General features: G+C 43.3%; 1 protein-coding gene across 1 annotated transcript in view; it reads right to left on the reverse strand.

The window, feature by feature from the left end:
- Positions 1-20334, reverse strand: part of PIK3AP1 (phosphoinositide-3-kinase adaptor protein 1) — a 125406-nt gene that overhangs the window by 18402 nt on the left and 86670 nt on the right. Inside the window, exons 9-13 of the mRNA XM_063102722.1 lie at positions 12985-13080; positions 11343-11540; positions 8573-8638; positions 6537-6742; positions 3052-3124 (exon numbers count right to left, since the gene is read on the reverse strand). Coding sequence (XP_062958792.1) covers positions 3052-3124; positions 6537-6742; positions 8573-8638; positions 11343-11540; positions 12985-13080 — 639 coding nt within the window. The remainder of the gene's footprint in view (positions 1-3051; positions 3125-6536; positions 6743-8572; positions 8639-11342; positions 11541-12984; positions 13081-20334) is intronic.

Here is a 20334-nt window from a genome sequence, read left to right on the forward strand (position 1 = left end):
GAGGAGGGCAAACTGAGTCATGCTCCTTTGTAATAATTTAGACATTGGCCATTCTAATTTAGTTATCGCTGCTGGTGGGTATGAATCCCATATTTAGAGCCTGATTAGTCTCGGGTGAGCTTTGTATAATGTTTCAAAACTTGTGATTCTGGGGCCCGCCCCTGGACGGTGAGTCCCAGCCCACGCACTCTCTCTGGAAGGCGCTGCCTGAGAGGACACCAGCTGGGCTGTGGTCCTGTGTGTAATCACGAGAACGGCTGGTATTCAGAGTGCTTCCACATGCCAGGCACTGCACTGGGCACCAGTTATCCCCCAACTCGTGCAGTCCTCGCAGCAACCCTAATGGCATGGGCTCTTTTGCTTCTGCCATTTTGCAGACAAGGACTGAGGCTGGGGGCAGGGGCAGTATCTTGCCTGTGGTTCCCAGCCAGGCTACTCAGGGGTGAGCAGTGAGCAAGAATTAGACCTCAACCCTGAGGGCCCAAGGTCCATGCCTGTGCCCCTCTACTCCTCTGCATGAGTGTCTGTCTTGTTTCAGTACATCCAGGGGCACCAGGGGGAGCCCAGTGAGTTGTAAAGATGTGACAATGCCCAGAAAGCTCAGTTCTCCCACCCAGACTGCTGAGCACATGTGATTCCAACACCACGACTCCTGGCCTTCAAACACCAGGTGCGCCACCAAATCATGGGTTTCTTGAAGCTGCCCCTACTTAAAAGCTTGGAGTGTTTCATTTAATCAAGGCTTCTATCTTTCAGTTCATGTGCTCTAGTTTTAAAAAGCACCTCAGCACTCCTTTTGCCATCTAGAGCCCTATTATCTGACCCCAGGATGACTGTGCAGACTTTGAAACAGACTTTCTGCCTTCTCTCCTTTCTCCTCTCAACAGGAGGGCAGAAGAGTATGAGCTTGGGTAGCAGTGGCATAAATTTAAAATCTAGACACACAACAGAAGACTTAGGATGACCTTTCTGACCTTCTGCCATGCTTATAACCTTTTAACCCCTCTTCTCCCAAACATTCAAAATCATTAACATTCACTAGGCTACTACTATCTGCAAAACACTGTGCTAGGCATTGTGGGACAGACCCTAGCAGGGAAATCCACACCTACACAAATAAAAAGACAACTAACTCCTAAGCTACTAGGTAGCAAAGACAGGATCTCGCAGGTCTATATTTGGCAGGGTTCCTGGTACTCAGTAAGTGTTTGTGGAATGAGTGAATGGTGTCACCATTTACTGAAATCGAGCATTCCAACAAAGACTTCTTGAGCACCAGAAATGTACTGTACTACACACTAGGGATTCAGCAGACCACAAAACAGACAAGTTCTTGCCCTCATGGAGCTTACAGGGGGAGGGAGGCAGGGTGCTGGACCATAATCAGGAGAAGAGAAACGTAAAGAATTCCAGTCTGTGATATGTGAAAAGAGGGAAAGCAAAGGAACAGGAAGTGAGTCGTGGAGGGCTGCTCTGGAGAGAAGGGCAGAGAAGGCCTCTCAGGATAAAAAAGCCAGCAGGTGCAGAGGTGGGGAAAGAGGAGGAACAGCGAGTGCAAGTGCCCCGAGGCAGAAACACCCTTGGTTGTGAGAGCAACAGAAGAGTCCACTGCAACTGGAGCACAGGGTAGGGCGAAGGATGGAGGATGAGCCAGGAGTCGGATCACGTGGGGCCCAGTAGGCTACAGTGAGGAGTTTGATTTTACCTTGAGTGGGACAGGAGCTCCTAGAGGGCTTTGAGCAAGGAAGTGATTTGATTTTTTTATTTTTAAAGTCATGTTATTTTTATAAGGTAAAGGTCATTGGCTGCAGTTTGGAGGATTAACTGTAGAGGGGCCAGACAGAGTGGATACAAGGAGACGACAGTGGAGGCTACAGCATTAGTCCAGGCGAGGGACGGTGGTGGCTTGGCTGTAGCTGAGGCATGGGAGATGGTCAGAAACGATCAAATTTAGGATGCGTTTTGGAGGCAGAACCCCTGGGGACTGCTGATGGTTCGAATGAAGGAATGAGGTAACAGTAGCTAAGGGCAGTAAAAGAGAAATGCCAGATGAATGGAAGAGTTCTGTAGATGCTGGAATGAGGAAGAAACACATGGCCTGGAGATTTCCAGGAAGCCTTCACTGAGAAGGGGTGGCCAGGGCGGGGTCTTGCATCCCAGTTTTCATACAGGTGGAAGGAAGAGGCATGAGCAAGGGGCCTGTGGCAGGAAGATGTCCTGCTTGGAGACCAGGGTGTTATCAGCCTGACGAGGTTCATGGGATATGGGGCTGTTAATAGTGGCTGGAGACAGACTATGGAAGCTGTGCACAATCAGGGCTAGATTTCAACTCTCTTTATGTAATAGGGCTCCATGCAAGATCTGAGTGCCTCTGAAAGCCTTTTCTTGCCAGCATCTCTTGCCATAAGGCTGGCCAGGGTAAAGCACAGAGGCCCACCACGCCAAGGGCTCTCTGTGGGAAAATGCAGTGTGGGCAGATGCCAACTCCTTGTTCAGGGGTGGTGGTGCCACATAGCTAGCACCCAGAGGAGTGAGGCCAAGAGCAGAGGGGTCCAGTCCACAGTGCCCACAACTGGAATTTATGACCCTGCTTTGCATGGTGGGAGCCCTGCTACCCCTGGGTCCTGGGTTTCTGTAGAAGCAGTGTGTGGTGTGAACGATGATGACATGATTCCCCACTTGAGTCAGAAACAGATGCAGTTTTCTCCTTTCTCTGCTCAAAAAAACATATATCCTTCTAATTGCTCAAGGGGCCTGGGGAGAAAGCATTATCAACGTCTTTGAGTGGGAGGGTGGAGGCAAGCAGAGTTGAATCCATTCATTCATTCGAGGGCATGTCTTATGTGCCAGTTACTAGATTGTTTACAGAATAAATAAGACAGAACTGTTGTCTGAAAGGCCCTCACAGTTTAGTGGAGGACCCAGATTTGTAAACAGGGTGACAGGTACTGGGCAAGCAGGCTGCCCAGTCAGGCTGAAGCAGAAATGAGGGTCACGGACAACAGATGACAGCAATGCCCTCACAACACAGCACCCCAGGAAGCCACATACCTGTTTGCTTTCCTGATTTTTGCTTCTCTCTCTGTCTTCGGGTGATGCTCTCTCTTAGCCGTTTAAGATTTTCCTGGAAAAAATTGGTTTATTTATTTATTTATTTATTTTTGTCTTTTTCGTGACCAGCACTCAGCCAGTGAGTGCACCGGCCATTCCGATATAGGATTCGAACCCGCGGCGGGAGCGTCTCCGCGCTCCCAGTGCCGCACTCTCCCGAGTGTGTCACAGGCTCGGCCCTTTATTTTTTAAGTGTACGACAGGATTATGCCCTCTGGACATTAGAGTTTCTTTCTGATTTTATGCTGTTTGCAAGATTCATCGCATTGCAATAATAGTTTCAGCCTGCAAATGAGGCTCAGTGAATTTGCAGTAGGCCCCAGACAAATCCAAGCACTCAAATTGTGCCTAAAGAGAAGACATGTTTTCCACAATAAAGTGTCTTCCTCCCCTCTGGTTCCCAGCTCCATTCTCAGCCTTATGACCCACTGCCCTCCTCCACATATGCCCCTGAGCCAAGCCGGTCTCGTACCTGCCCACAAGCACCCCAGATACCGTATGTTCCTGCCTCTGAGACTGTGCTCTCCCATCTCCTCTGACCTCGAGGGATGCTGATTCCTCTCTATGAGTCAGTTCCAGGCCCAGCTCAAGGCCCACCTTCTCCCTGAAGCCTCCCCAGACTGCTCCAGTCCTTAGTGACTGCCCGTGCCAACCACTGGCACTCGGGCTATGCTGCCTTGCTGCATGTAGTGTGTGCACACGCATGTGTGAGAGAGAGAATCTTGCCTCTTCAGAGATATTGTGAGCTCTCCAAGGGCAAGAGATTAGGTCTGGTACCTTTCTGTGATCCTGCTGTCTGGTCCATTGTAGTCACTTGCTAAATTTTGACTAGATATCTAACGGTCAACATTTGTTCCTATTTTAGTCAATCAACAAGAGCAACTCCACATTAAGTGTCTGAGCATTCTAGGGAAAATGTCCAGACAATCTGGCTGGAGCAGAAGGTTCACCTAAGGGAGTCACAGAGGCCAGATTGGAAAGGTCAGTTGGGTTGCAATCGCAGGCGGAGGAGATTGAGCTTTGTCCAGGAGGCAGCAGGGAAACACTGAAAGCTGTGAGCTGGTCATAGCTTTAAGATTCTGATTAACTGGAGGGGGAAGGAGCTCGAGCCAGGGAGACCCAGCTGGAGACTAAGTAGTAGGTCAGATGCAGGCAACAGAAGCCGATGCTGGGATGTGCTGGGGGGATGGAAAGATAGGAGCAGATTCAAGAGGAAGAATGCTCCAGAGCAAGATCAAGCAGGATGCACAGCTAACTGGATATGAGGGAGCGTGGGAGAGCCAGACAGATTCTGAAAGCTGAGCTCAGTCTCTGGGAGCTGACAGCGCAATGCACAAAAAGAGGGAGTCAGGAAAGGGAAGCAGCCTTGAGGGATGGTTTGTCAGTTGACACACAGCAGGCCTAGGGCATCTCAGAGACACTCCCAGGTGGTGCTGGAAACGTGGAATGGGAAACACAGACTCAAGAGGCATCTGCACGGAGAAGGAGCTGAAGGGAACCTGGGCAGTGCCACTCGTGAGAGGGGGACATGAAGGAGACAGAGGAGTGGACAGAGAGGCACAGGAAAGAGAAGATGGGCTGTCCCAGGAATGGTTTCCATACCACTGGCCCCTGGATGGGGGACACTCAGGAAGTACCAGGAGGCTGCTGGGGCACAGAATAGCATGAACTCCCACGGGCCAGGATGTTGTGCCCATGGGCTGCCATATGAACCCCATGGTCTGCTATACCCAAGAGACTGAGATTTTTCCTTTCATGGGAAGATGAACTATGGATACAGAAAATATAGCTAACATTTATTATGTATCTACAATGCACCAGTCATGCTAAGGGCCTTACGTGGCTCACACCATCTATTCCTCTCCCTTCACATTTCAGAGGTGGGAAAAGGTAGGTACAGCAAGGCCAAGGTTATACAGCCACAAGTGGCAGAACAAGGATGTAAACTCAGCTGCTGGCTCCAGAGCCTTGGCTGCTGTTAACTGCTGTGCCATGTCACTGTCTACTTGGCAAAGAGAAACGGAAATCATTGTTTGGCCAAGGCCTGCTGTTTCTCAGTAGGACTGCAGCCTCCCTGGGGCTCCTGAGTGGAGAGCCCTGGGTTCCTGCTTTCAGCACAACAGGGTACCCTCCTACCCTTCAGACCCTGGAGGGAGGGAGGCAGGCGGCTGCAGAGAGGTGCCCCTGATTTGAGGAGCACTGAGAAGGCTCAAGGCATAGTGTGGGGAGCATGGGCTCTGGAGTGAGAAAGGGCTGGTGTGAATCCTGACAGCCTCTTCACTACTCTGAGTGTGAGTTTTCTGTAAAACGGGAGTCATGTTACTTATTTCACATGCATGCTGTGAGGAGTGAGAGCTTAGGTCTATTCAGCGCTGGCACAGTGGCCAGCGGACTGCCGCAGGAGCTGAGCAAATGCTGCGGTGTGGCTCGCTCCCACTCCTCACCGCCCGGTCCACTCCAACCCACCCAGGCGGCTCCGTCTCAGTGCACAGTCTCCCCCAAGAGCTGGTGTGTCACATTCTGCAAGAAGAGAGGTTAGAATACATACCACCTTCAGGGAAGCACCATGGGGATTAAGGAGAAAAGCAATAGTTCCAGTCCTGACTTGGCCACTCATTAGGTGAGTTGCCTTGGACATGTCCCTTAACCCTCGACCTGATTTCCTCTTTTTAAATATGAATGCATTGAACCAGGGATGTGCTTCCTCAGGTAGAGTTTGAGTTCTTTTGATTATTTTTAATTATACATGCAGTACATATATGGAGTTATATATTCTTGTGAAAGAACTTCAAACCATGCAAGTACAGCAAGAGTCTCCTCTGACACCCAATCCTAGTCTTGTCCCAACAGGTAACCACTGGGATGGGTGTGCAGTGGCCCTTTCCAGATCTTTGTCTTTGTGTTTGCATATACGCCTATAGAAATACAGAGTTTGTATGTATATAAGTTGTTTTAACTTGGGTGGTTTTGTATCTACAAACTGTTTTGTTCATGTCATTGTATTTCTTGGGAGCTTTTAAAAATTTCTTTGAGTTCTAAAGTGTGATAGTTCTATGGGAGACTTGGCTCTAGGAGTAAAAAGAGCGACTCCAAAAAGATAAAAGCTGGAAAGCAAAAGTGGAGGGCATATGCAGAGAGAAGGAGGAGCAGCAGAATTACGGTTTACGATTGAGTCTTTGTTCCTGATCTCTAGCTTCATGGCACTCAAAAAAGCCATTCAGCTCTCAGCCAGGGAGCCGTGTGGTTACAGAATCCAGGTGACAGATACACACACTCACTGAGTTAGAGTGACCCTCAAACAGACATTCACAGGCACAGCCATAGGTGCTCAGTTACAACAACACACAAGATATCCATGGTCCAGCTCTTCTCTACTGTCCAGGGGAGAAACAGACATGAAAAAAATTGCGTACAGAGCTAGTTACCTGCTGGAAGCGAAAGGACTCAGATCGTTTCTTCTGGTTGAGCTGCCACTCTTTGAAGTGGAGCACGGCCTCATCCACGTTGACAATGCCCAGCTTCACCTGCTCCTGGAGGGTAATAAGCTGCCGCTGACCTGGTGTTTTCATGCCAGCAAAAGGATCATATATACTTGACTGGGGCTGGTCCCTCCACGGTCTGACGAGCGGCTCTGGAAAGGATGGCAAAACTCAGCTTGACAGTTCCCCCACGGGGGAGAGCCAACAGGAGGAGTGGGGTTAACAAGGCTGGCCATAGGCTCAGGAGGACACATCTCAAAACAACAATTACACGTGGGACCAAGAAGGAGGGCATAGGACATGGAATCAGGTGAGAGGGCAGCAGCTAATAATTTCAAACTCTATCATACTAAAGCAGACAAGGCCACAACATTTTGGTGGTGTGAAATATGCTGAATGATTCAACAGAATCCCCCACGTCTTAATTATTGAGAAGCCTTTAGACCAGGGTTTCTCAACCTTTGCCCTAGTGACATTCTGGACCAGATAATTCTTTGTTGTGGGGGACTGTCCTGTGCATTGCAGGATATTCAGTAGCATCCCTGGCCTCTATCCATTAGATGCCAGTAGCAGACCCTTTCCCAGTTGTGCCAACCAAAAATGTCCCCATATATTGCCAAATGTCCCCTGGGTTGGGTGGGGGGCAAAATCTGCCCCAGGTGAAAACCACTGATTTAGGCTTAAATCCACTCCCAGAGGAGAATATACAGGAAGAGTCTAACCAGGATGCTTCTCCCAGACCTCACTCTCTCCAAGCAGCACGGAATGCAAAGTCTGTGGACTGATGGGCATGGAGACTGAAACACCAATGGAATCATGACCCAGGTCCAATAGCACCAGGAATAAATTGGGTGCTGGGTTCCAGGTGGCTGTCCTCGGGTTGTTCCTGCGCCAACCTCTCTTCCCCATTGCAAATTTATAGTTTTCTGCTTTGGAGATTCTAGAGAAATATGAAGCCAACCCCCTTTCCCTCTCCAGGCTGTGACTCCACTAAGTTCTGTGGGAAACAAGCTACTTGCAGAGATGATGGGGCCATTGGGGCATATGAGGACAATTTGACATTTTACTGCTCAGTTCACATAGGGCTACTTGATTCTAAATTTCTCCAGCAGGACCCCATTTAAGCACTGTGATTCAGGGACACAGCAAAAAGGAAAAAGAGAGACAGTTATCCCAGTGGGTAGTGAGAAAGCCTTAGAGAGGTTTATCTATCCTTCTGCCCATCCATTCACTCATCTGTCTACACACTCACAAACCCTTCTCCCAGGTTTGCCATTTTCAAGGCTGTCTTTACTGCTATTTGGAGATGGGGTAGGGGAGAAAACAAAATGTACAAGCCAACTACTTCCCATCTCCTAATACCAAAGTCCTTGGGGGATGCTTTCAAATGCTTAGATGGTGTCATGGCTACTTTTCAAAAGAATTCTCAATGAGCTAATACTAAATGCCTCTGTTTAGCACAAGGAAATTAATCACGGGGAAAAAAAGAGCCCTTAGCTCCTCAAATTTCCTTAAAAAGTCTTTAGAAAAATGGGCATCTAAGTTGTTATCCAATTGCAAACAAAATGAGTTTAATAAAAGCTGAATTAAAGTACAGTTGAGCTAGTAGAGATAAGGTAAACAAACAGCCAGGAAGGGCTGTATCATTAGGTAAAGACTGGGTGCCGGGCCGCCCATTTCATCTTGTTGCCATCAGTCTCGATGTTTACATTGTACTTTTATGTGCCAAATGGACACTTCCTAATATATTAATGTCTTTTTTATGATCAATCTAAACAATATTCTAGGGTATCCCAATGTCTTCTCCCTCCCTTTACCATCAGCACAGGATTCTGAGACAGCTCCACCCTAAGGTATCTCTTGCATCTCTATTTTTCACGCCAAGGAACTGTTGTTACACTTAAAAGTCTGGAATATGAACACTTCTACCACCCGGAAGTTCAGCTCATACAAAAGGAAGCTGAGGACGACCTCTGACTTACCTTTCTTGATGCTCTCTGAGGAAACATAGAAATTCCCGGGCCGCTCTTGACTTTTTTCTGCAAAAACTATGAGATAAAGAATATTCTGAGTAAAAGACAAGGCAGACATCTTTCTTAAGGACTCCATAATATTTATACATTTACCAAAAAAATTATCAAAATCCTATGCAAAAAAAAAAGGATAATAATGAATGCATAGCTAGGACCACTGTATGCAGTTCTGTAAATCAAACCTCTAGAAGGAGGCAACTGATGAGAAGGAGTAGTAACTGTCGAATAAAGATAGACCAAACAGACAAGATCTCAAACCTAGAAAGACAAAGCCAGCCAGAGTACATGATCAGCATTTTCCCTACAGAAAAGGAGAGAGGGAGCAAGGACTTGTGCCTGTATCCCTGAGCACCTGAAGCTCAATGTGGAAGACCTTCAAGCTTGAGAGTAAAAGGAAGTACCATTTCCCATGCCAATCAGTGCCATGAGACAGAACTCGAAGTGGTCACACAGGTAAAATGTGTGCACAGCTCCAAAGGGGCTTAGATGAAGTTACTCATGAGCAACAGACTCATAAAAGCTAATAGTGAAAACTGGGGTGTGACAAATGTTCACTTAGTGGCAGGATGGCACGGGATTATGGCCCCCGGGGCTCTGAATGAGATTCCCTGGATTTAAATCCTGGCTCTGACACTTATGAGCCATATGATCAGAGACAAGAGGCTTGACCTCTCTCTGCCTCCGTTTCTTATCTGCAGAGTAAGGATGATAATAGTACCTTCATTGGGTTGTCATGAGGATTAAATGAATTCATACATGGAAAGTGCTTAGAACAGTGCTTGGCACATATAAGCACTCAACATCAGCTTTTATTATCATTATTCACATCTGAACTTTGATGCCAATAGGACAGCAACCCCTTGGCATGCTAACTAACCCAAGTGATGTCTGTATAGTGCCTTGTTGTTTATAAAGTACTTCTTCATGTATTATTTCATCTGACCCTCACAATAAGGCTGTGGCAGAGGATTATTGTGACATATGTATCAATGTATACATGTATTATGATACCCATTTTACAGATGAGGAAACTAAAGCTAAAAAGAGTGAAATGACTTACCCAATGTCCTATGCTGTACAGCTGGAAAATGCAGGAGCTAAGAGATGAACCCAGGTATTCTGGCCTCCAAGCCACTGACCCCTTGGTCAGCTCCTGCGTCTCTCCTTTCTTTTGTTTCCCCACGGTTTCCTAGCAAGTCTATCAGGGCTTTTTAGGAATCACCTGTGCTCCTGTCTAACTGCCTCCTTACAATGAGCCACGCCATCAATACTGACCCCTATCCCCCCTTCCATTTAGGAATTACCAAAGTATGTTTGCATGCTTCTTAGGTTTGGGTTCTCTCAGAAGCAGACCCTCAGGCAAGCATTCACACACAAGTAGTCTATTTGGAAGGGGATAGAGTGAGACAAGAACATGGATGAAATATAAATGGTGGGTTATCAAGCAACTTTCCACTGTGGGCAAGTTGGTGGGTCCTGAAAAACAATGTAGAACATGCAACTTGGAGTTCTCCCACCAGAGGGGCCAGTAAGCTGGGATGAGTACAGCAGCCATCTGTGTTAATTTCCAAGCACTTCCAGCCTGTCCTGAAAAAGGCCAGAGAAAACCCTCAGGCTAAGAGACTCCAGTGCAGACAGGTGGCATCCAGCCAATGGGCACAGTAATGTAAAGAGCTGGGGGGGCATGAGGGGGCACCCCAACAGTATCTGCAACACATGCCAAAGGACATGTGTTCTTTCAACACAAGCACTGGTAGCACTAGGCAATGCATAATATCCCACAGCTGTATTTCTACCCAGTTTGCGATTGTCAAATTTAGCAAAACAAAAGCAAAATCAAGAAAAGTGCAGTATTTGGGACATACTTACACTAAAAACTTATGTTCTGCTTATCTGCATTTCAGAGTTAACTAGGCATCATGTATTTTACCTGACAATCCCAACTCAATTACCTGGGTTCTGTTTGAACACTACCTTCCCCAATTTACGATCTCCTTTTGCCACACTTTCGACAACTTCCTTGTATTATTAATAATGGAATATAGTTCAGGAGCACAGATCTGGCAATTCTTACACTCTTACATATTAACACAATCAAGTCCTGAAAAAAGTGAAACTGACAATGCCAGCAATATCTAATTAACGTCCAAGGGACAATTACGAAAAAGTCAAAACCCAATTTTTATTAATGCAAGCAGGTAGACAGCCTAGCATAGTGGCCAAAAGCCAGGGCTGTGGAGTCAGACTCTGAGTTCAAATCCTGGCTCTGCTACATGGTGGTCAAGAGACCTCTCTGTAAGTCTCCATTTCCTCATCTGTAAAATGGAGATAACAGTGGTCCTAACAGGTTATTGTAAAGATTAAATGACATGTTCCAGATAGAGCATTCTTGGTAGATTTCAACAAATGTTAGCTATTAAATTAATAATAAAAATAAGAAGAAGGGTTTCTGGAGATAAAAATTTACCAGGGTTTTCATTTACCTCTGTTTTTGCAACTCTGCCTGAATGCCTACAGGAAGGCCAGCACTGAATCTGATCATTGCTCCCGTCTAGCTCCAGAATCTGCCCCAGGCTATGACAGTATCTCCTGGGGCTGACTGGAGACTATTCAGGAAGGGACAGTCTCTGAGCAATGATTCAGAAAGCCAGGGGATCCAGGAAATTCCTGCTAAGAAGCTCCAAAGACCCTACTGGGCATCATTCCCTGCTACACTTGCCTTTAGAAATGTATGGTTCATTGTCGGGCAGCTGGTGAGCACTAGGAGCACTGGCATCTGGCCTGGGCACTGGGACGGGGGGTCTGCTTGCCAGGTCCATGGAAAAAGCCTCATCATCATCCACCATGTGATAAACATCTTCTTCCCGACCAAGATGGCGTGCATCTCTCTCCAAACTGGCCATTCCCGTGCTGTTGCCTAGAAATAGAGAGAAAGGTGACTGAGAGCAGTGGCCAGACACATTGGGTGATTGCCAGTCATAACAGCAGAGCGCGTGGCCACACCTTATGTGTTCAGTACTGCCCTCTGGTGAAGGCCTTTCCCCTACATCATCTCCTGTAACATCTGCTTAGACTGTCATTCAAAGTAACTGGGAAAACACTGATGTCACCTTCATTTGCCACCCATCAGTGCAGCAAAAGGAAAGGAGTGCCAGGCTGTATTATCTCAGTTTTACTGCTAAGATTTAGTTATTCATCCCATTAGAACTATGGGAAGCCCTAGGTAAGACTGACTGTCAAAGCCCCAGGTAAGAAAGGTGGGGTGTTTGCTGCTGACTGTCCAATAAAAGTGGAATTTCTTACCTAGGGCTTCCCAGGACTCCTCTCAGGGAAACACTTAGTTTTAGAGTGGGGTTCGACAAACATTTTTTAAAGGTCCAGAGAGTACATATTTCAAGCTCTCCAGGCCATACTCAACTCTACCCTTGTAGCATGAAAGCAGCCATAGACAGTACTATATGAATGGGCATGTTTCAATAAAACTCTATTTACAAAACCAGCAGCTGGCCAGGCTGTTTGTCTATCACTCCTTTAGAATTTTTCCTTCCTTTTCACTGTCAAAAATACTTGTCCCCTCCTGAGTCCCATCCCCTTAGCACACTGCATTCTATATCTACCTTATCAACAGACCCCACTATAAATTGTAAATAATTGGTCAGGCTTGAGGAATTACCCATACAGTTTAACACCCTCCACCTTTGAAACCTTCAGCAATAACAACAACAATAATAAATCTTTGTTAGCTGTTTGTTATGTGTCTGGCCCTGCTCTGAAGCAATAGCTCATTTAATTCTCACAGTATTCATCTCATTTACAGCTGAGGAAACTGAGGCCCAGAGGAGCTGAATAATTTGCCTAAGGTTTTCCAGCTAACTGACAGGGAAATTGAGCACAGATCAGAGTCTGTGTTCTCAGCCACTGTGCAACACAGCCTCCACCCAGTAACACCTGTTTATATTCCCCTCTTTCACGGGAAAGTAAAGTCTCCCGAGGACACTGATCATGTCTTATTTTTCTTTCTATCTCCAGCTCCAACATCCAGAAAAGTACCTTGCACGAAACAAATAATAAATTTTGGCCAAATAAAGATAGACACGTACATTTTAAAAGAGGTCTTGCTGGAGGCAGGTCATTTACCCAAATGAATGACTCCAGTGGTGGTAACTCTGGCCTCCTGTGACAGGCTAAGGGAGCTCAGGGCAGGTGGGGGATAGGGGAGCAGAGTGACTCCAGTCATATCAAATGCCACGGCATGTGGCAGCCCATTCCTTAGCAGGGCAAGCCTCATACAGAACCAGGAAACACCGTGCGCTTTTTTCTCTTTCCCTCTTTTTACTTTCCTGTTCACAGCTACAACTCACCTTCTAAAAACTTGCGAATCATAGAGTCCTTAGTGGTCCGAGAGAAACTATCTCTGGGGATTGGGTTAGATGCACTGGCCTGAAGCATTTCAACATCTAGAAAAAAAAAAGAGACTAGGAATTGGTATGTTGTTCTTCCACACAGGCAAGGAGATTTTACAGATGGATGTACAAGGTTTGACAACTTTCTTAAGAGACTGAAGCATTCATCCTTCCCTCCATCCATCCACCTACTCGATAAGGACATCCAGTAAATGTGGGGCATAAAGAGATCAACATTCACAACCTCAGGCCCTTTCTTGGACCATAGGCCCCCAAATGTATAGATGTGCTCATTTGCATTAGAAAGAATAGGCTCGATTTTGAAATACACCACAGCATTGTGAATTACAGTTAAAAAAAAAAAATGGAAGCAGTAATATCAAAATGATTTCGGAAGCAGAGAATAGATAAAGAGTGGTTTATTCAAACGATGAAACATTATACAATAGTTAAAAAGAAGATATTGAAGCCACTTCTGTTAACAACAGTCACATCTCAAAAACACAACGCTGAGTGAAAAAGTTACAGACAGGTGTTTACAGTATAATATTGTTTATCTAAAGTTTTAAAACCTACAAAACAATACTCCAACTTGCCTATAATTCTTAAGTAGGCAGGAAGCATATAAATATGCTGAGAATGATAAATGTTGAATTCTTGGTAGTGGCTCTCTCCGGGAGGTTAATAGGGGACTGCAACTGGGACCATAATATTTAGTTTTAAAAAAAGAGATCTGAGGCAAAAAAGAAATACATATTCTTGAAGATTTTGATGAATCTAAAGAATCAGAATCTTCAAAAAAATACTTTTTAGATAATTAATATGCTACCTAAAGGGGCAAAATTAGATTCTATTTTTGTGTTTGCCTGTATATGTAAAAAAAAACTCTGGAAGGAGACAGAAGAAATTAAGATCAGTGACTTCCTGGGAACTGAGAAGATGGGGACAAGAAATGGAGAAAAATATTCCACTGTTCACCTTTTTATATTTTATTTTTTAGCCTATTCAAAAAATAAAGAAATGCAGTGCTCTGACCATATTTGTGTTACTTATTACTCAAAAAACACACAAAACAAAAAACAACCTCCTTATTTCTACCTTTTTAGTTTATGTTTTCTGATGAAGTAGACATATTACATTGAATATAATGTACTTTGGTACCGTCTAGCTCAAAGCCCTGTGATTCCAAGTGAGGAGCCAGTTAAGTAAGACGCACTAACGCTCTTGTCACTTCTGAATTCTGTAACACAGACTGTAGAGAGATTACGGTGACTGTCCTCATTTTGAAGCATACCTAGAGGTACGTTAACTTTTCTTTTTAATTTCTGATAAGAACTCACGCTTCATTCATTCTTTAAAAATTCAAGGCCAGAACAATTCCACTAATTTGAGATTTTCAGCTTAATTTTCTTTTGTTTTTCCTCCAAATTTTATTTTATTTTGTTATTATACAATGTGGCTGATTATTGTGCCCCATTACCGAAACCACCCTCCCTCTCTCTCCCCCCCACCAACAATGTCCTTTCTGTTTGCTTCTCGTATCAACTTCAAGAAATTGTAATTGTTGTGTCTTCTTCCCCCCCACCCCGTTTTTTTGTGTATTTATTTATTTATTTTTAGCTCCCACCAATAAGTGAGAACATGTGGTATTTCTCTTTCTGTGCCTGACTTGTTTTACTTAATATAATTCTCTCAAGGTCCATCCATGTTGTTGCAAATGGCAGTATTTCATTCTTTTTTATAACAGAGTAGTATTCCATTGTGTACATACACCACATATTCCGTATCCACTCATCCGATGATGGACATTTGGGCTGTTTCCAACTCTTAGCTATTGTAAAGAGTGCTGTGATGAACACTGGAGAACAGGTATACCTTCGACTTGATGATTTCCATTCCTCTTGGTATGTTCCCAACCATGGGATAGCTGGGTCATATGGTAGATCTATCTGCAATTGTCTGAGGAACCTCCATACCATCTTCCATAGAGGCTGCACCATTTTGCAGTCCCACCAACAATGTGTGAGAGTTCCTTTTTCTCGGCAACCTCGCCAGCATTTATCGTTCACAGTGTTTTGGATATTAACCATCATAACTGGGGTGAGAAGGTATCTCAGTGTGGTTTTAATTTGCATTTCCCAAATGCTGAGTGATGTTGAGCATTTTTTCATATGTCTGTTGGCCATTCGTATATCTTCCTTTGAGAAATGCCTATTTAGCTCTTTTGCCCATTTTTTAATTGGGTTGCTTGTTTTTTTTTCTTGTAAAGTTGTTTGAGTTCCTTGTATATTCTGGATATTAATCCTTTGTCGGATGTATATTTTGCAAATATTTTCTCCCACTCTGTTGGTTGTCTTTTAACTCTGTTAATTGTTTCTTTTGCTGTGCAGAAGCTTTTTAGTTTGATATAATCCCATTTGTTTATTTTTCCTTTGGTTGCCCGTGCTTTTGGGGTCATATTCATGAAGTCTGTGTCCAGTCCTATTTCCTGAAGTGTCTCTCCTATGTTTTCTTTAAGAGGTTTTATTGTTTTGGGGTATATATTTAATTCTTTAATCCATTTTGAGTTGACTTTAGTATATGGTGAGATGTATGGGTCTAGTTTCATTCTCCTGCATATGGAAATCCAGTTCTCCCAGCACCATTTGCTGAAGAGGCAGTCTCTTCCCCAGTGTATAGGCTTGGTGCCTTTGCAAAGAACAGATGGCTGTAGGTGTGTGCGTTGGTTTCTGGATTCTCTATTCTATTCCATTGATCAGTGTGTCTGTTTTTATGCCAGTACCATGCTGTTTTGGTTATTACAGCTTTGTAGTATAGTTTAAACTCAGATAGTGTTATGCCTCCAGCTTTATTTTTTTTGCTCAGAATTGCTTTGGCTATGCGTGGTCTTTTGTTATTCCATATAAATGTCTGGATAGTTCTTTCCATTTCTGAGAAAAATGTCATTGGAATTTTGATGGGGATTGCATTGAATTTGTATATCACTTTGGGTAGTATGGACATTTTCACTATGTTGATTCTTCCAATCCAAGAGCACGAGATATCTTTTCATCTTCTTGTATCCTTTCTAATTTCTCTCAGCAGTGGTTTGTAGTTCTCATTATAGAGATTTTTCACATCCTTGGTTAACTCGATTCCTAAGTATTTTATTTTTTGGTGGCTATTTTAAATGGGCAAGCTTTCTTGATGTTCACTATTGGAGAATAGAAATGCTACTGATTTTTGTGTGTTGATTTTGTATCCTGCAACTTTGTTGAAATCATTTATCAACTCCAAGAGTTTTTTTGTAGAGGCTTTAGGCTGTTCGATATATAGGATCATGTCATCTGCAAACAGGGACAGTTTGACTTCATCTTTTCCAATCTGGATGCCCTTTATTTCCTTCTCTTCTCTGATTGCTCTGGCTAGTACTTCCAACACTATGTTGAATAGGAGTAGTGAGAATTGGCATCCTTGTCTATTTCCTGTACTTAAAGGAAAAGCTTTCAGTTTTTCCCCATTCAGGATGATATTGGCAGTGGGTTTATCATATACAGCTTTAATTACGTTGAGATACTTTCCCTCTATACCTAACTTATACAGGGTCTTTGTCATGAATGAATGTTGAATTTTATCAAATGCTTTTTCAGCATCTATAGAGATGACCATATGGTCCTTGTGTTTGATTTTATTAATATGGTGTATCACATTTATTGATTTGCATATGTTGAACCAACCTTGCATCCCTGGGATGAATCCCACTTGATTGTGGTGAATAATTTTACATATGTGTTGCTGTATTCTGTTAGCTCGTATTTTATTGAGGATTTTTCATCTATATTTACCAAGGATATCAGTCTGTAGTTTTCTTTTTTAGTTGTACCTTTAACTGGTTTTGGTATCAGGATGATGTTTGCTTCATAGAATGAGTTTGGGAGATTTGCCTCTGTTTTCATCTTTTGGAATAGTTTGTAAAGAATTGGTGTCAATTCCTCTTTGAATGTTTGGTAAAATTCTGCTGTGAATCCATCTGGTCCTGGGCTTTTCTTTTTTGGGAGCCTTCTGATAACAGCTTCAATCTCCTTTATTGTTATTGGTCTGTTCAGATTTTCTACATCTTCTTTACTCAGTTTTGAGAGCTTATGTGTGTCCAGAAATTTATCGATTTCCTCCAGATTTTCAAATTTGTTGGCATATAGTTGTTTATAGTAGTCTCGAATGATTCCTTGTATTTCAGATGTATCACTTGTAATATCGCCTTTTTCATTTCTAATTTGTGTTATTTGGGTCTTCTCTCTTCTTTTTTTAGTTAGCCATGCTAATGGTTTGTCAATTTTATTTATCTTTTCAATAAACCATCTTTTTGATTCATTGATCATTTCTATTGTTTTGGGGGTTTCAATTTCATTAAGTTCTGCTCTGATCTTAATGATTTCTTTCCGTCTGCTAACTTTGGGTTTGGATTGTTCTTGTTTTTCTAGTTCTTTTTTTTTTTTTTTTTTTTCTAGATATCATTTTATTAATACACATCGTGTGCTTAGAAAAGGAATAGGAAAATATTTTGTTTTTAATACTTAAAAAAAGTACAGGTATCATATGAAGCAATTTAGATAGTCTGTATTCTCCTTTTCCACAGAAGAATTCTACCTGCTGAGTCAAAAATACTAATGTTAACAGGAATTGTTGATCAGGCTGTGTGCATTTATTCCTTCATTGATTCAGCAAGTTTCAATTAGTGCCAGCTACGTGTTTTTCTAGTTCTTTAAGGTGAAGTGTTAGGTTGTTCGCTTGCCATTTTTCCATTCTTCTGAAGTAAGCATTTAATGCGAAAAATTTCCTCCTTAGTACTGCTTTTGCAGTATCCCACAGGTTTTGGTATGATGTATCATTATTTTCATTAGTTTCAATAAATTTTTTGATTTCCTCTTTGATTTCTTCTTGGACCCATATGTCATTAAGTAGAATGCTGTTTAATTTCCATGTGATTGTATAGTTTCCAGAATTTCATTTATTATTGATTTCTAATTTTAATCCATTGTGGTCTGAGAAAATACATGGGATAACTCCAATATTTTTGAATTTGTTGAGACTTGATTTGTGACCTAATATGTGATCTATCCTGGAGAATGATCCATGTGCTGATGAGAAGAATGAATATTCTGAGGTTGTTGGATGGAATATTCTGTAGATATCTGCCAAGTCCAATTGGTTTAGTATGTTGGTTAAATCTTGTGTTTCTCTGCTGATTCTTTGCCTAGATGATCTGTCCAATATTGACAGTGGGGTGTTCAGGTCCTCTGCTACTATGGTATTAGTGTCTATATCCTTCTTTAGGTCTAATAGAAGTTTGTTTTATAAATCTGGCTGCTCCAACATTGGGTGCATATATATTTATGATTGTCATGTCTTCTTGATGGGTCAATTCTTTTATCATTATGTATTGGCCCTCATTATCTCTTTTTATGGTTTTTAGTTTAAAGCCTATTTTGTCAGATATAAGAATAGCTACTCCAGCTCGTTTTTCATTTCTGTTTGCATGGTAAATCTTTTTCCATCCTTTCACTCTTAGTCTATGTGAGTCTTTATGGGTGAGGTGGGTCTCTTGAAGGCAGCATATAGTTGGGTCCTCCTTTTTAATCCAGTCAGCCAGTCTATGTCTTTTGATTGGGGAATTTAAGCCTTTTACATTAAGAGTTGTTATTGAAAGGTGTTGATTTATTCCTAACATTTTATTGATTGTTGTTTGGTTGTCTTAGGTGTCTTTTGTTCCTTGCTTTCTGATTTACTGTTTGGTTTCTGTGTTTGTTGGTTCCTTAGGTTGTAGATAGCCTTTTTGTTTGTTTGTTTTCTCTTCATGAATGCCATTTTTATTCTACTAGTGGGTTTTGATTTTTCTTGGGTTTTTATGGCAGTGGTAGTTATTTTTCAGGAACCAAAGCCAGTACTCCCTTGAGAATTTCTTGTAAGGGTGGTCGTGTGGTGGTGAACTCCCGCAGTTTTTGTTTGTCTGAGAAATATACTATTTGCCCTTCATTTCGGAAGGGTAGCCTTGCAGGGTAGAGTATTCTTGGTGCTGGCAATCTCTGTCTTTTAATATTTTGAATATTTCATCCCATTCCTTTCTGGCTTTTAGGGTTTGTGATGAAAAGTCTAATGTTAGTCTGATTGGGGCTCCCTTATAGGTTCCCAAAGGCTTCCTTAGAGCTTCCCGAATCTGAAGATCTGGGAATTTTTCTGCCACTATTTTGTTGAATATGTTTTCAATGCAATCTCCTATTTCCTCCCCTTCTGGAATACCCATGACTCGGATGTTTGAGCACTTACAGTTGTCTGATATCTCTCTCAGATTTTCTTCAATGCCTTTAATTCTTTTTTCTTTTCTTTCTTTCTTTCTTTTTTTTTATTTTTTTTTGTCTGCCTGTGTTATTTCAAACAGCCCATCTTCAAGGTCAGAAGTTCTCTCTTCTACTTCTGCAAGCCTGCTGGTTAAACTCTCTGTTGTGTTTTTTATTTTGTTGAATGAATTCTTCAGTTTGGCAAGCTCTGCTATACTCTTTTTCAGGGCATTGGTTTCCTTCTACATTTCTTCTTTCAGGTCCTGCATATTTTCCTCATTTCATCATGTTGTCTAGCTGAGTTTTCTTGTGTCTTATTATTCAGTTTCCTTAGAATTATCACTCGAAATTCCTTGTCAGACATTTTAAGGGCTTCTTGTTCTATAGGATCTAGAACTTGAGAGTTATTACCCTTTGGTGGTGTAGTTTCTTGATTTTTCATATTTCTGGTATCTTTCCTTTGATGTTTAGTCATTGTGGCAGGGGGTTACACAGTCCACAGTTTTGACACTATTGTCTGGCTAGGATGTTGCTGGGCTTGCCAATTTGGTATGGCTACCTCAGTGTCTGCTCATTTGGCCACTAGTGCCTTGTGTGTGTGGTTTCCTCGGGTCTTGGGCCTCTCCAGGGAGCCACCTCTCTGGTCAGCATGCACTCGGCCTGGCTGCTGGGTCACGCGGCGGCACTGCAGGGTGCGTGGTCTCTGTGGAGCTTCCACCTCCCCTGCTGGACATCTCCCTGCTCTGTGTGCACTGGGCCAGGCTGCTGGGTCACGCACCAGCACCACAGGGCATGTGTTCTCTGCAGAGCTTCCGCCTCCTCTACTTGACGTCTCCCTGCTCTGCGCGCACTGGGCCAGGCTGCTGGGTCACACACCAGCACCACAGGGCATGTGTTCTCTGTGGAGCTTCCACCTCCCCTGCTGGATGTCTCCCTGCTACATGCACACTGGGTTGGGCTGCTGGATCGCACAGCGGCTGGATCACACAGCGGC

Source organism: Cynocephalus volans, chromosome 7 (assembly GCF_027409185.1).
Source record: "Cynocephalus volans isolate mCynVol1 chromosome 7, mCynVol1.pri, whole genome shotgun sequence".
NCBI classification, from domain to species: Eukaryota; Metazoa; Chordata; class Mammalia; order Dermoptera; family Cynocephalidae; genus Cynocephalus; species Cynocephalus volans.